Source organism: Protopterus annectens, chromosome 16.part0 (assembly GCF_019279795.1).
Source record: "Protopterus annectens isolate FY-2018-M chromosome 16.part0, PAN1.0, whole genome shotgun sequence".
Classification (NCBI taxonomy): domain Eukaryota; kingdom Metazoa; phylum Chordata; order Ceratodontiformes; family Protopteridae; genus Protopterus; species Protopterus annectens.
Window position 1 is genome coordinate 854149421 of NC_056750.1, and position 16918 is coordinate 854166338.

Sequence of the window (16918 nt, forward strand, 5' to 3'; positions counted from 1 at the left end):
GCTATAGCTACATCAGCAGCCTTTCTCAGGGGAGTGCCAACCAAGGATATTCTGGAAGCTGCAACCTGGAGTTCAGTGCACACCTTCACCAAACACTATCACTTACCTCTATATTCTAAGACTAGAGCTGGTTTTGCCACTGCAGTTTTGCAGGGCCTTCTAGCTCCTTCTAACCCTGTTTAACTCCACCGCCCATCTTTAGCTTTGGGATTCAACCCAAGTGTGATGACTGCAGCAGGGTAACACGATGAACATAGTGCAGTTTTGTACCTACCATAAATGTAGATGTTCGAGTGTTCACCCTGCTGCAGTCCAGGTTTCCCTCCCTCCATCCCCTCTGAACTAGCTGAACTTATCTATATCACTCTATCCTATACAACCTCTGTGGTGTATTTGCTTGTGCCTGAAGGTATTGTTTTATTTTTATATAGCTATATATATATATATTGCCTACCTATTGGGGGCACCTGACATCTGGGGCAAGAAAAACTGAAGAAAATGGCTTTGGATGCCTCTTGTATACCCCTGGCGCACTGACATCAAGGAAGAAGCGACAGCAGCTGACGCCGGACCAAGACTTTGGAATTCGGGCCGACTGCGGGACCGCCTGACGGCAGGATAACCCAAGTGTGATGACTGCAGCAGGGTGAACACTCGAACATCTGCATTTATGGTAGGTACAAAACTGTACTTTATGCTACAAGGATCAAGTAAGCTATAGGTCTCAAACTTTTAATAAGAAGGGTACCTTTAGATGTGATAATTGTATATTCTGTAAGTATATCTATACTGACCCCACATTTATACATCCCATTACAAAAACTGTTTTTTTTTATATTCAAGCCTTTTGGCAATTGTAATGCAGCTAATTTGGTTTATATGACTAGGTGTATGAAATGTACTTGTTTTTATATTGGAAAAAACTCATCAAGTTTTTAAAAAAAAAGTCTTCGTAGTCATTTATCGGAAATAAGGAAGTTTATAACTAATTCTCTTTACAAACGTACTTCAGAATGATAAAACACATACTTTTAGGTTTCTGATTTTAGAGAACATTTATACACCTATTAGAGGAAGTGATTTGGTTAATTTTAGAGAGAGACATGACAGCAGATGGATTTTATGCTTTAGACCATTCTTCCATCCAGGATTAAATTAAACTTTTTCATTAAAATCAGAGCTTAATTTTTACATAATAAAATTAAGTAGTGGGCCTTTATGGCTTATTAGTTTTAGGTACCTTTAAATTGTTAATTGTTTTAATTATGACTTCTTTATTGAGTTAAGGATGTGTATAAAAGGATACTTTGTAATGCTGTATTTGTATTTGCCTGATGAAGCAGTAATAAAGTTTTACTTGCAGTCATCAAAGTGCTGAAGTTTTTTTTAGTAGTAGTTTGCATGCCGTTTTATGGTTCTGGTATACTTCATTTTCTTTATGGACTTTTACCTTTGCTGATATACCAGTTCGTCAGCCATCTTTACATTTTATATGGTGTCAGAAGTGGCATGTCTAAAAGGATTTGGTGTCAGAAGCGGCATGTCGAAAAGCATGATAGAGGCAGCATGGCTAAAATGACTTAAGGCACTTGCTTGGGACTGGTGGAATATACAAGAGTGAATCATCCCTATAATGTTAAAACTTCGCAAAACAGGCCAGAAATGAATTTCAGATATTAAAACTTGCTCAGCAGTACTACTTTTTTGTAACATATGAAACAAGGCATACAGAATGTTCTAAATGATATTTGCATAAACCAATATGTATGATATTGATGATAATATCGAAATTACTATGGAAAATGTTTGAAATAAAGTCCGAATTGTATAAAACCAATAAAAGGAAACAGCCGCATTTTCACAAAACATATTTTTTGTATTAAGCAAAGATATCAGAGTTATCAGAAGTGTGTGTAGTGTTTGCATATTTGTGCAGTATTACAGTAAAGTTATTTTGCAGAATACAGTCATTAAAGAGCATATTTCGCAAAGTACAGTATTTCAACAAGTTTATTGTGCATTTGAATGTTATTCCAAGCTCACTGAACAGTTTGTACATAATTACAAGGGCCATATTTTCATTGTGTTTGTACGTACTTTGTGGGCATGGCAGATGAATTTTGAAAACCAAGTGCACTTGTGTTTGACAGTAATGCTGAGAACTGGAGTGCGTGTGAGCAAGACTATGACATTTTCATACAGGCTGCATTTTCTGATTAGGATGACCGTACAAAGGCATTTATTCTACGTAATTTAGCTGGGTCAGAAGCCGTCGAAAGGGAGCGTTCATTTGTGTATGCACCTACTATCTGTACAGGAAGGGGACACCATCATATTGTTGCACAGGCTGAGTCAAGGGAGGATCCTGAGTGCTTAAAACATAAATTTAGAGAAATGTGTAAATACCAGACAAATGTTAAAATGGAAAGGGACTTATTTTATACAAAGGATCTAAAGCCTGGTGAAACTTTTGTAGCCTATATATCTGACCTGAGAAATAAGGCTAAAACTTGCAGATTTGGTGATCTAAGGGATGAGTTGATAAGACAGATTTGTGGGTGGAAATAAAGATAATGCTGTAAGAAAGATTTGGCTTTGTGACCATGATAAAGGCCCGTCCCCTGTTTTGGTGACATGCATTTGCCCACCATAGAAACTCCTGTTGTAGGCAGGGAATGAGAGGAGTCATTGTTTCCAGACTGTGACAATGTTGACTCCATAAACATTTTAGGTACCATTGAAGTTTCTTCATATGCAGTCTCGCATATGGAATCAGTAGGATGCAGGGTGCCATGAACCCCAAAGCATGCAGAGTTTGTCTTGCAGATAACTGGGTTTTTGTTGCCATCAGTTTGAAGAAAGTAGTCAGTTGCCTTTGTTTGTCTGGCGTGAGGAAAGCCATCTAGACAGTTGTATTCAAGCTTGCACCCAGGAATGTTATGTTTTGAGAGGGTACCAGTTGTGATTTCTTTTCGTTTATTGTGCACCCTAGGCATGTTAGAAGCCTTTTCACAAATGCCAGATGCTGAAGAAGAATGTCCTTGCTCTCTGCTTGAATGAGACAGTCGTCCAAGTAAGGATATATTTGTATACTACTTTGTCTGCAAAAAGCAATTACTGGTGTCAGGCACTTTGTAAAGACCCTGGGCGCAGTAGATAAACCAAAGGCAGTGCAGAGAATTGGTAATGCATTGAGCCAGCCTTGAAACGGAGGTATCTTCTGCACGATTCCCTTATTGGGATATGCAGGTATGCTTCTTTTAGGTCGGATGTCACCAGCCAAGCATTCTTGCCCAGCATGGGCAGAAGCTGCTGCAAAGTTAGCATTTTGAATTTTAGAATTTCCAGGAATGTGTTCAAAATTGATAAATCCAGTATTGCCCGCCAGGCCTTGTCCTTTGTGGGTACCAAGAACAGTCTTGAGTAAGAACCTTGTCCTTTTTCCTGTTCTGGTACTGTCTGAATGGCCCCCATATCCATGAGGGACGTAACCTGTTTCTGTGCCTCTGCCCATTGATTTTTTTGGCAGATCTGGCCAACCGTTTGCCATTGGCAGAGTATGGAAATGGAATTTGTTTCCTGTGATACTATGTTTAGTACCCACTTGTCCTGGGTTATTAACTGCCAATTGTGAGCAAAAAGTGCTAATGTTCCCCCTAAGGGTGCTGCCAAAAGATAAGTGCTTGATGGCAGAGGGAAGTAATTGGGACTGTTTTCTATAGGGTTGATCTTTATCTCCTCCAGATTTGGAGGTAGAAGCACCCCATTGCTTTGACCTCTAAGAATCTTGTGCCTGGTATCTAGAACCTTTAGGGCATCTGGCTTTGCCCCTTTGATTTCTGTCGGACACAGGAAAGGATCAATTTTTTGTAGGCCAGTGTCTACTGAATCTTGGTGGCTGCACTTGTAAGAAGTCTTTTACAGTCTGCATAGACTTAGCTTTGTCTTCCATTTTGTTTAAAACCTCTTTCTGCCTTAATAGCAGAGTATCATGCTGCAAAGGTGCATCCAGTAATTTAGCTTTAACATGATTAGGCAAATTTTGCTCTTTTAGCCAGGCATGCTTCCTAATCAAAGATCCAGTAACTGCAGCCCTGCAGGAGGCCTCTAAGGAATCAAAGCCACATTAGATGGGGAAAGAAAGTTTATACATCTGCAACCTTGGCAATTAGGGCCTTAAACTGCCAGTTTCATATGCTCAAGTATCAACAACATGTTATGGGATTGCTGAAACAGCAAATGATGATTTCTGAATGTGCAGAAAATAAAGAATTGCAGGAATTATTGCATGCAGCAGAACAAGTTGGAAAGCATACTTTGCAATGTGGTTTTGATTCCTTAGAGGCCTCCTGCAGGGCCGCAGTTACTGGATCTTTGATTAGGAGGCATGCCTGGCTAAAAGAGCAAAATTTGCCTGATCATGTTAAAGCTAAATTACTGGATGCACCTTTGCAGCATGATACTCTGGTATTAAAGCAGAAGAGGTTTTAAAGAAAATGGAAGACGAAGCTAAGTCTATGCAGACTGTAAAAGACTTCTTACAAGTGCAGCCCCCAAGATTCAGTAAACACTGGCCTACAAAACAATTGATCCTTTCCTGTGTCAGACAGAAATCAAAGGGGCAAATCCAGACGCCGTAAAGGTTCTAGATACCAGGCACAAGATTCTTACAGGTCAAAGCAATGGGGTGCTTCTACCTCCAAATCTGGAGGAGATAAAGCGCAACCCTATAGAAAACAGTCCCAATGACTTCCCTCTGCCATCACCAAGCACTTATCTTTTGGCAGCACCCTTAGGGGGAAAATTAGCACTTTTTTGCTCAAAATTGGCAGTTAATAACCCAGGACAAGTGGGCGCTAAACATAGTATCACAGGGATACAGATTCCATTTCCATACGCTGACAATGGCAAAGGGTGGCCGGATCTGCCAAAAAATCAATGGGCAGAGGCACAGAAACAAGTTACGTCCCTCATGGATATGGGGGCTATTCAGCCAGTACCAGAACAGGAAAAAGGGCAAGGTTTTTACTCGACTGTTCTTGGTACCCAGAAAGGACACGGCCTGGAGGCCAATACTGGATTTATCAATTTTGAACACATTCCTGGACATTCCAAAATTCAAAATGTTAACTTTGCAGCAGCTTCTGCCCATGCTGGGCAAGAATGCTTGGCTGGTGACATTAGACCTAAAAGAGGCATACCTGCATATCCCAAAAAGGGAATCGTGCAGAAGATACCTCCATTTCAAGGCTGGCTCAATGCATTACTAATTCTCTGCACTGCCCTTTGGCTTATCTACTGTGCCCAGGGTCTTTACAAAGTGCCTGGCACCAGTAATTGCTTTTTGCAGACAAAGAAGTATACAAATATATCCTTACTTGGATGACTGTCTCATTCAAGCAGAGAGAGCAAGGACATTCTTCTTCAGCATCTGGCGTTTGTGAAAAGGCTTCTAACATGCCTAGGGTACACAATAAATGAAAAGTAATCACAACTGGTACCTTCTCAAAACATAACATTCCTGGGTGCAAGCTTGAATACAACTTCCCAGATGGCTTTCCTCACGCCAGACAAACAAAGGCAACTGACTACTTACTTCAAACTGATGGCAACAAAACCCAGTTATCTGCAAGACAAACTCTGCAAGCTTTGGGGTTCATGGCATCCTGCATCCTACTGATTCCATATGCAAGACTGCATATGAGGAAACTTCAATGGTACCCAAAAAGTTTATGGAGTCAGCATTGTCACAGTCTGGAAACAATAATTCCTCTCATTCCCTGCCTACAATAGGAGTTTCTATGGTGAGCAAAGGCATGTCACCAAAACAGGGGACGGGCCTTCACTCTACCCCCTGCCAGCCAAACCTTAACAGACGCATCAGATTATGCATGGGGGGGCCCACCTGGCGGGAAGATGCATTCAGGGCATAAGGACCCCAAAACAAATGCATCTGCATATCAACCAAAAAGCGATGTTAGCTGTTCAGAATGCCCTGACAGCCTTCAAGGACTTACTTCACCCAGGATAACTACTGATAAAGACGGACAACACCACGGTTATGTGGTATATAAACAAGCAGGGGGGGCACACACTCATATCCCCTTTGCAGACTAGCCATGGCACTGTGGGACACAGCTTTGACTTGCCAAATACATCTTCAAGCTCAATTCCTGCCAGGAAAACAAAATACTCTGGCAGATGATATAAGCAGAAACCTTATGGACCCTCACGAGTGGAAGCTAGATCCACAAGTCTTCAGTATGATAACAAAGAAATGGGGGAGCCTGGTCATAGATCTATTTGCCTCTCCTCAAAATTTTCAATTGAAAAGATTCTGCACAAGGACTTATCACAGACAAGCATGGAAAGTGGATGCCCTATCCTTCAGTTGGAAAAACCTATCAGTTTATGCCTTTCCTCCTCTGCCTCCTCTTCCCAAGGTCCTACTAAAAGTCAGACAAGAAAAACCAAAGATCATACTAATTGCCCCTGACTGGCTACGCCAATACTGGTACCCAATTCTAAGGAACTTGTCTCAATACCCAGCTTGGACCTTACCTCAAAGACCTCAATTACTGTACCTGCAAAACAAACAGATCCTGCACAATCAGCTCCAAACACTGAACCTGGCAGCATGGCTGATCATGTAGTTATGCAAACAACACCTCTCAGTAAAGCTGTGATGGATGTCATTTTGGAAGTCAGAAGGCCTAGTACTAGAAAATCTTATGCTGATAAATGGAAGACATTCTGTGCTTGGAATCAAGCACAAGGAACTGATACAGCAAAACCAAATATTCCTCAGATATTACAATACTTGACTGAGATGCTTGACAAAGGCCTATCTTTCTCCTCAATAAAAATCCATGCCTCTGCCATTTCGGCTCATTACAATACAGAGCCACAAATCTTTTCTCATGCTTTACTAAAGCAGTATCTTAGAGGAGCCAAAAATTTAAGGCCTCCCAGAAGATCACCAATACCTGCAATGGACCTCAATTATGTGTTGGAAAAGCTCACCCTGCCTCCATTTGAACCAGCTGCTACTGCAGATTTAAAGTTCTTATCATGGAAAACAGCTCTGCTCCTAGCAATTACTTCAGCAAGAAGAGTCTCAGAGCTACAGGCCCTCATGGCTGTGGAGCCTTTTATCATATTTTACCCAGACAAGGGTGTCTCTGAGGACCAGTCCTTCATTTATGCCTAAGGTGATTTCCAGTGTGGCTCTTAACCAAACTAACTCATCTGCCAACCTTTTATCCAAATCCGCAGAACAAGAGGGGAGATAATTCTGCATTAGATTCTACTTGAGCAGGACTAAAGTTCTAAGGAAAACCGAGCAATTACTAGTGACGTGCTGCAGGATCAGAAGGAAAGGCTATTCCAAAGCAGAATATTTCAAAGTGGATAAGCCACTGCATTTGTTTCTGCTACTTACACCATGGCAAACCTGTGCCCAAGGGCATTAGGTCTCATTCCACCAGAGCTGCAGCTACTTCAGCAGCCTTTTTCAGAGGAGTACCAACCAAAGACATTCTAGAGGCTGCTACTTAGAGTTCTGTTCACACCTTTACAGAGCATTACCATTTGCCTCTCTATTTTTAAGTCCAGGGCAGGCTTTGCCACTGCAGTTCCGCAGGGCCTTATAGCCGCCCCTAATGCTTTTTTATCTCCAGCCTCCCATCCGTAGCTTTGGGATTCTACCCAAATGTAATGACTGCAACAGTGAAACATGAAGAACGTAGTACAGTTGTGTACACTTGCCATAAGTAGATGTTCAAGTGTATTCACAGTTGCAGTCCAGGTTACCCGCCCGCCATCCCCCTTTCTTATTGGAGTTTATCTTTCCTTCACTATCTTCTACAACCTATGTGGTGTATTTGATTGTAGATGAAGGTAAAGTTTATATTGTTGCATGTATATATAGTTTATATATAATTTTTTTTTGCTACCTTTTTGGGGGCACCTGACATCTGGGCAAGAAAAACTAAAGAAAATGGCGTCTGCTGCTTGTTTTATACCCCTGACGACCTGACGTCATGGAAGAGGAGACAGCAACCGACGCAGGACCCAAGACTTTGGAATTCAGGCCGACTGAGGGCAACATGCCAGCAGATTACCTAAATGTAATGACTGCAACAGTGAATACACTCTAACATCTACATTTATAAGTGTACACAACTGTACTTTAACAGTATACTACATAAGCACCCCAACATCAACCTCTTGCTCAGACAACATAGTAACCCAGTTCAGCAAATACTTTACTGAAAGTATCCAAGCCCTTGCTGTCTCACAAAACACTTCCAACAGTACTAACAACTCTGTCCATCTCCCACCACAACACAGCTCCAGCCACAAAAAATACCCGATTCAATTTTCACTACATCCCGTATCCGTCAGTACTATAAAAAGATTAATAAAAAAAAAAACTTAAACCTATCACACTTGCCGCAGATAACCACCCAGCAGAGTTTTTGAAAATTGCAGCAGAAGCAATCGTATACCCAGTAACCATACTCATAAGCAGAGCAATGTCAGAAAACACAGTCCCTTCCATCTGGAAGATTTCCCACATCATTCCACTTAACCATGGGGGAAATTCCACCGAATTCAACAACAATCGCCCCATAGCCGTTCTGTCTCCCTTATACAAAATTTTAGTGTCATACATCTCCAACTCATGGATTTCATTCACACACACAAGATCCTGTCAAACACTCAACACAATTTCAACCCTATCACAGTCCTACAACAGCCCTCATGGCCTTTACTAATATGGTTAGTAGTTATAGAAATGAGCAATATGTCTCCCATATTTTTAGACTTATCTAAAACTTTCGATATGGTGGATCACAAATTCATTGAGGTACTCTTCAAATTTAGCCTCAGTAACTCCTCTCTTTCCTGGTTCCAAAGTTACCTTTCAGGACATCAACAAGCTGTCCTGTGGCAACAACTTTCCTCACTCCTCCCAATCTCTAGGGGTTCCACAAGGCTTCATCCTTGGCCCCCTATTTTGCTCTCTTTCTTCACCAACCAGCTCCATACCGCCACACTTCATGCATCAGTAATACAATACGCGGACTACTCAACTTTGAAATGTTTAGCCTCCTCCCTACAAGATCTGTGTACCATAACTCAAGAATCCTTTCTGTCTGTGGAAAATTGGCTCACTGATTCTCAACTCGTACTAAACCCCAACAAAACTAACCTTTTTCTCTACTACCAAACTAGAACCCCCCCCCATCCTTTATGATCCATTCCAAAAACCAAACTGCCATCCTCACAACCACTCACACCAAACCATCGAGAGTCAAAATCGACAGTAGCCTAAAATTTGGTATTCACATCACTCAAGTCATAAATGTCCACAAAAAACTAGGTCTGTTATACAGAAATAAGTCATTTTTAACTGCCAGTACTAAAGCTACTATTCCCCATACACACCTCCTGTCAACCCTCCTATATGCTTCCCCTATACTAACCAACCTCTGCATTGCTGACCTCTCCAAATTAAATTCATGTTACAGTAAAGTAGCCAAATTTGCAACAGATGCCTCATGTAAAACTCACCACTGTATATCGCTTAAACTATTCAGTTGGTTAGAACTACCCCAGCTACTTCACTTCAACCAGCTAACATCTGCCTTTAAGCTCCTACAGAAACCAGATAATACCCCAGCTGTCCAAAATCTTAAGAGAATACACCTCCTCTAGAGCCTTTCACTCAAATAGCAAACTCCTCCTAGATATCACAAAAGCCAATAACTCGGCTAGGGAATCACTTTTCTCCTGTTATACTTTAGAAAAACCTCCCGTCTACTATAACCAATAGTAACTCTGACACAATTTAAAACCCTACTAAAATTACATTTAATAGACACTTTGCTTTCCCCTTATAACCATCCTGGCTAACCCCACTCCTAGCATTACTAACAGAATATACTATTCAGCTTGTCACCTACACACAAACATTCATATAGTAAAATAACTCCTACTCTCTTAATCTCTCTGAACTGTGGTGAATCATGCTTGAGTCTAACTTACTCACCTCTAGACAATAGTATGTTTCCAAACTTTTAGCTCCGTACATATGCATTGTGAATGTCTCCCAAGTATTTTTATGTACTCTAACCACTAAACTCTTTTGTATGTATCTCACCATGTATATATTGCCTTTCATAACAATATGCTTGCTCTATTGCAAGTGACAACTTTGATTACCTTATAAAAAATGTACTTTATTACTTTAATTGTATAAACTTATATGTGCTTACTGTTATTTAATTCTTACTTGTAATGGAAGCTTTTCTTCCTGGGCTGCTGCTGAAAAAGGACCCGTGTCCAGTCAGACTTTCCCAGTAAACAAATGTTAATTAAAAAACCCAGGCTTTCCAGTAAATTTCAGAGTTCACACAGTCTCTGTGAAGCATAAGAGTGAGTCAGCAAACCCAAAGAATGGGCCCCAACCTAGTTTCATTGCCAACTGTCATAATTGTGGTGGAAGTCAAGAATCTAAAAGGGAGAAATGTTTAGCTTTTGATCAGCAGTGCAATAAATGGAATAATTTCAAAAGGTTTTGTAAATCAAAAGGCCCACATTCTTTTATTAAAAAGGAACATTTTAATAAACGAGTTTATCAGTTAGCTGCAACCTTACTCTCTGTTGATGGTGTGTCAGTGCTTCATGAAACATTTAATGCAGTTAATTTAAGGCAAAGAATGAAGTATTTTGTGCTGTTTAGATAAGTGGCATACCCAGAGAGCTCAAAGCAATGTTATGTCCGCAGAAACATTTACTAGAGTGAGTCATGATCAAAGGCTTGATTTGGCAAGGAGTGCAAAGCTTCTTGCTTATGGTGGTGAAGAAATTCAGTCTGAAGGCTCAGTGTAGTGCTTTCATGTTGCTCCCAGCAGAGCGGAAGAAGGCACAACTTACTTCATTTGGCAAGAGGCATGTCCAGTCATCATTAGGGTTCAGACAGTTTGAAAATGGGAGTACTTTCATTTACTAAGGAAGTTTATCTTGGCTTAAAAGACCATTATTATAATTCCACCCAGTACACTTTTTCTACCTATGCTGATCTTTTTGAAGGCAAATTAGGCAAACATCCAGTTGTGTACTCTGAGGTTAGACCCAGAGTCAGTCCTGTTGTCAGGCTAGCACGAAAAGTTCCAGTAGCCATGCAGGACAGAGTCAAAGCTAAGTTAGATAAAATGGTGCGACAAGGTGTGATTTGTTCAGTTGAAACTCCAACTGAGTGGATATCTTCCATGGTGGTAGCTCATAAGAAAAGCTCAGATGACATCAGAATATGTATTGATCCACGAGATTTGAACATAGCGCTAAAAAGACCTCATCATCCAATCCGCACAGTCAAAAAAAGTCACAGCCTTGATGCCAAATGCCACTGTTTTTCCCATCTTAGATGCAGAGAGTTCATTTTGGCAAATTCAGCTAGACAAGAAATCATCATTGCTTACTACGTTCAGTACTCCATTTGGCAGTTGCAGATTTTTGAGAATGCCATTTGGGATAAATTCTGCAAGTGAAGTCTTTCAGTGTGCAATGGAGCAAAATTTTTTTGGGTATCCCTGTGATATTATAGTAGACATTCTGGTAAGAGGTCGTGATGAAGCTGAACATGACAAAATTAAGAAAAGTTCTAGAAAGGGCATGTCAAGTGAATCTTAAGCTCAGTCCAGTAGGACTAAGGAATCATTGCCCTTACCATTGCTGCAGCAGAATAAATGGCTGGAATAAGCAAGCAAAGTAAATGCACTTGTTACCATGACCGTTAAGGGATGCAGTCCTTTTCACTACAAATGTTATTTATTTATTTTTATGTAAGTTTGATGACTGGGGAAGTCCACTGGGCCAAGAAAAGCCCGTTTTCAGTGGAGGCCCAGGGAGAAAAGCTCCACAATAATTGCAAGTTACATTTCACATGTTACAAAAGGACATAGTTCATACAGCTAATTAAACATGTACAGATAAGCTCCATGATATTTGGAATTGGCTTGTCACAATGTTACATAAATGAAAAGACATAATTCAATACAGAAATTTCAACATTTACATGAAGTGAATATTTTTGTTGTGAACTCAATTGTAGTAGGTTTAACATTTCAAAATATATAGCCACTAGCAGGTTAGGAATATATTTTGCATTGAGGGGGTAGTAGTATATCTGAGATTGGAAAGTGTAGTACAATAGATAATAGAGAGAAAATTAGTTTTTGGTAGGAGAGGGATTGTTTTGGGTAGGATGGGTAGTAGTAGTAGAGGTAGCTGGATGAGTCAGTGCAAAGTGGAATGAGGGGGGGGGGGGGTTAAGTTGTAGCATGGCAAGGACATTCCCATTTGGAAGAAATGTATGTTTAAAGTTTCATTTGTATCTGTGAAAATTAAAATACTATAACAAGATCATGTGGAAACAGCTTAGAAACTAGCTTCACAGTTGAGTTTTATAACTCTTCAGATTACTGTGCACACATTCCTGTTATTAGCTGATGTTATTATACCTGGTAATTGTTTTTTCCTAATCAACTTGTAAATATGTAGGTATGCAAATTCCCACTGTAATACAAGGACTGTAAAGTTCTTTTTTTCTGTGTACCAAGTGTTTATATGGTCCTGATTATATTGCAAAGCAGTATAGTGGCACAGCTATTATTGATGTTTGTTGGCTGAAGGGTCTTCTCCATGTCTACACATCCTCGCACTGTGATAGTTTTGCTTGGTGCCTCCATTTCCTCCAACATACCACAAGTACCAATAGTGAACTGGTGGTCTTCCGAATGGGCCATTGGGTGGAAGGGCCATTATGTGGGTTGTGTGTGTGTTGGGGGGGGGGGGGGCATCCTTTGACTTGGTTCACTTTGCAGGATTACTTTCAGTGCCTTGTGCCCATTGCATGCTAGGATATGCTCTGATTCCGTGTCCCTTAACAGGATTAAATGCCATTGGACAATGTAGTGTAAACCAACATTGCTGGTCATGTAACTGTGACTACAGTAAACCAGCATTGTTGGTCATACAGCTGACACTGTCTCACTTGGGTTGCTGCTGAAAATGTTCTATGGAAAAAGTCCACCAGCCCAGTTGAAAAAAAAATGTCCCTGTAATATCCTTTCTTTTTGAAAAAGGGTAATATCTTTAGCTAAGAATGATTCATTCAATTAAAATTATCAGTTTCTGCTTTATTTTCCATAATTACAGATGTGTTGGGCACGTTCTTTGCATCCCAGCACTCAAGCTGCCACACCTAAAACACTTTGCAGAGCAGTCACAAGCAGGCTAGAGTTATACAACAGTTTAATAGCTGTTGGTGCATAAATGTCCGTCTTCAAGGCAACAGGAAGGAAAGTAACTCCTGTTCAAAAACTCCAGCTTTTTATCCCAAGTTCTTTTGTTGTAGAAGTCCGCCTTGAGAGAAGTTTTGTAAATTTAAACTGCTTTTTTTTTTTTTTCCCTTCAAACTGTTGGGATTGTAAACTCTGGAAGTGAAGGTAACTATTGCTAGCGATCAACTTCCTGAAAATATTGATGTAGCTTGTTACTGACCGCATCTTTCGCTACCACATCCAAGTACTGTATTTTTACAGATATGAAGTGATGGTAAATTCAGAAAAATTAATTTGTGCAGTTCAAACAAGTACTTCTTGATCTGAGTATTGTGTTCTAGTCTATGATAGTGACTATAAATTCAAGAAATATACTTGTACAGTTCAGATATTAGAGAAATCGTTTAAAATATTCCTAATTACCTTGTTAGATCATTAGTGTCTGTAGCAGAAAGTTGTTGACATTACCAGATTTTTCATCATGCATGTTTTAGCTTCCTCCTACAATGACTCGACCCCAGTATAGATGGTATATGCTCATATCTCTTCACTCTTCTAGAACAATACAGTCATTGTTATAAGTGATACTTTGGCACTGTAATAGTTACTTCCCGTGGTTTTTAATTTCTGCACAGCTGATACCTGGTCACTTTGTGTCCCTGTATGGAAACAGAATTTCACAACAGAATGAGACAATTGCGTGTAGATTGCATATGTTTTCTTGGTTACATGTTCATCATTGTAATACAGTACTTTTTCTCCATCAGAAATTGCATACAAGTAGTGTTTTCATCTGTGTGGTGGTTTTATTCATTTTGTTGCAACATTTGAAGTTTTTTGGTGAGACTTTTACATTGTTTGCCTATAATATCAGAATTCCATGTGTGATATTTCACTTACTGAAACCATCCTTTTCATTTTTTTCTTGTCTGTCTTCCTCAGGGATGTGTTCATGGCATGGATATCCTCTCGAAATCAGGGTACAATCACTTCAGTAAAATGACCGCAGTGAAGTTGCATCTGTCTTGGACTCCAGGCGATGTGTGGAAATGCATACGACACTGCAGGCCCTTTGTTTTGTGTGTCTGAAGTATTCTGAGGGAACCAGGCTGATCAGAATATCTGTTCCCCAGAATGTCTGTCTTAAATTATGGATGTTTACATATCTTGAAAGGCGCTACTTAAAACTAAATTATTCTGCAAGAGAAGACTACAGACACTTCTCTGCTGGCGGGCTTTGCACTTGTCTGTGTTCTAACCACTTCTCTGCCTGCATACAAACTTTGTAAATCTTTCAGTTGTTACCATGTGAATATTTGGCAACATATAATGCAGTATTATATGTGCTTTTTTGGAAGGTTGGGAGTGCACACCAACAGAACTCTGCAGGCTCTAAATGGCAGATCAGTTCAAAGAAGATGTTAAAAATGTTGTGGCAGTGTGAGTAAAGGATACTGCCTCGATTATGGTATTTTAGTTTATGGCCTGAAAAAAAATCTTTTGGTCTATTGTCAAAGTATAGACATTGTCATGTAATTTTTTAATCATTGTGATGTCTTGGGGAACTTTCTGTAAAATAGACTGTTTTATTTGTATTTATCTGTATATATTTTCGTCTTGCTACCATGTTTCTACTCCTGTAACAAAGCAGCTGGAATGGTTTTCCCCTTGCGGACTGTGGTATATTGTGTCCAGCGCACGTTCTTTCTAGACTTTGTGCTGAACTGGTCCCACTTTGCAGGATGCATTTCCATATGCAATGGTATGCCGTTGGTAACACTAAGCAAATGTATATAGACTCTACAAACCTGCCAAGTCTGCCTTCTGCTGTTTATCCTGTTATAAGTGATGATGTCCCATGCTGCCTTGTGGTGTTTATCTTGTTATAAGTGGTTTAGCACTGATGATGTCCATTGATGGCAGTGTTGGCTGGAAGTCCACTGGGCATTATTTGCAGATGGGTGACTAGGGCACTTGACATCTGAGAGGGACAGATGGACAGGGACCATTTCTAAGCAGCTATGCCTTGTAATAAAGGAGGACGTAAAGAACAGCGCATGTGCAGTAAAACTGTTTTGTGGGTTTTCACTGTAGAACTGAGCAAGTTTTTTTATGCCTCTCGTTTACCCATGTTTGTAATGTCATACCTACCTCGTTTTGCCTACTGATCTCTGCTGGTTATTTTTCTTTTTCCACAGGAGTGTTTTTTTTTTTCAGTCTTTACTTACTAGAGCCATTGGAGGATTTTTCCTGCTGTCTTTTAAAGGACTTCTAAGATGAGGTTGTGGTTTTAGTGCCTTGAATGATTGTGGCCTAGTTTTATGTAGGCATCAAGGATTGCTGTTGACACAGTGAAGTCTCTCTCTTCTGCTGTCCATCTTTTGTAGTCATTTTCATTGACTTGCACCTGAAATTATGGCGATATATATACATTGTGAAAATTTAACCACTAATGGGGCAGTCACATCACTTCAGTTACTCCACAGTCTAGGAGACAAGTAGCTGCTATGGCTCTTCATGGCAACCGCTATCTCTGCTTCAGAGCGAGTATGTGAAGTGTTCTGATTTCTGTAAAAATCTAGCTGTGTTTAATTGCAGGAGTGGTGCTTGTGACAGGAACTGAAATTTTGAAGTAATGAAATACTGGCTGTTCTGTTTCCCCTAGTATGGCTTCCTTACCTTTCTACAAACTAGAATACCGAGATTTTTTTGTTCATTCTTAATTTTTTGCTATAATTTTTAGTGTGGGTTGCTGTATGGCCTGTTTTTGGATTTTGTGTGCCAGAGCTATTCATGTTTGCTTCACAGTTCTCAAGCAGAGAACTTTGTGATGTCACTTTAAAAAAAATGTTATCTGCACATGTCTAGTATGTCTGAATAGAGAGAGATGTGCAGGGTTACTAACAGTGGAATAACTGAAACTGTACATAAATTTGAGCAGTGTTTTTGAGAATGGGACTCCACCAGTGCAGTGCTGCCAGAATAGAAGACACGACTGCTGCTTTTCTCACACATCCTATCCTTTGCTTCTTTTTCATCTGTAAAATTTAAAAAAATTATTTTGTTACAATTTGGTACACAAGGAAAAAAAACTTGCAAACATACATACATGGTTGCTTTACCTCTTTTCATTTGGTAGGAAGTACGTCATTATGTTGGGTTGCCCATTCTTAGGAGCTCAGGGACTTTAACATGTGAAACAGTTCACGCGCAAAACACTATTTAAGTAAAATATAGATTAAAAAAAGTATTTTAAATGACACCCCATGTGTCTGGTGACTTGTATGTGATTTAAAAATTATGACCAGAACTTGTAATCCTTTTACAGTGGTTAATCAGAAGAACGTTGTATGTAGAGAGGAGGGTGCACAGGCGTATACTAGCTCTTGAAAGAGTTGTGGAGGATAGATTGGTTTTATGTTCAATTTTGCATCGTACCATTAGCCATACGGTTAAGGTCATGTTAGGCTTTCAGATGCTGGCAATATTTTGTCTGAAGCTAATCTTAGAAATTACTACAGTATTATTCATAATAGCTGGAAGTTGGACTCTCCAGATTCTGCCTG

General features: G+C 39.9%; 1 protein-coding gene across 3 annotated transcripts in view; it reads left to right on the forward strand.

Annotated features, from left to right (window-relative positions):
- Positions 1–16614, forward strand: part of TOX4 (TOX high mobility group box family member 4) — a 966801-nt gene extending 950187 nt beyond the window's left edge. For all 3 annotated transcript variants that reach the window (XM_044057880.1, XM_044057879.1, XM_044057881.1), the window contains one exon: positions 14295–16614. In XM_044057880.1, the coding sequence (XP_043913815.1) occupies positions 14295–14355 (61 nt within the window). In that variant the 3' untranslated portion in view covers positions 14356–16614. The remainder of the gene's footprint in view (positions 1–14294) is intronic.
- Positions 16615–16918: the final 304 nt, after the last annotated feature.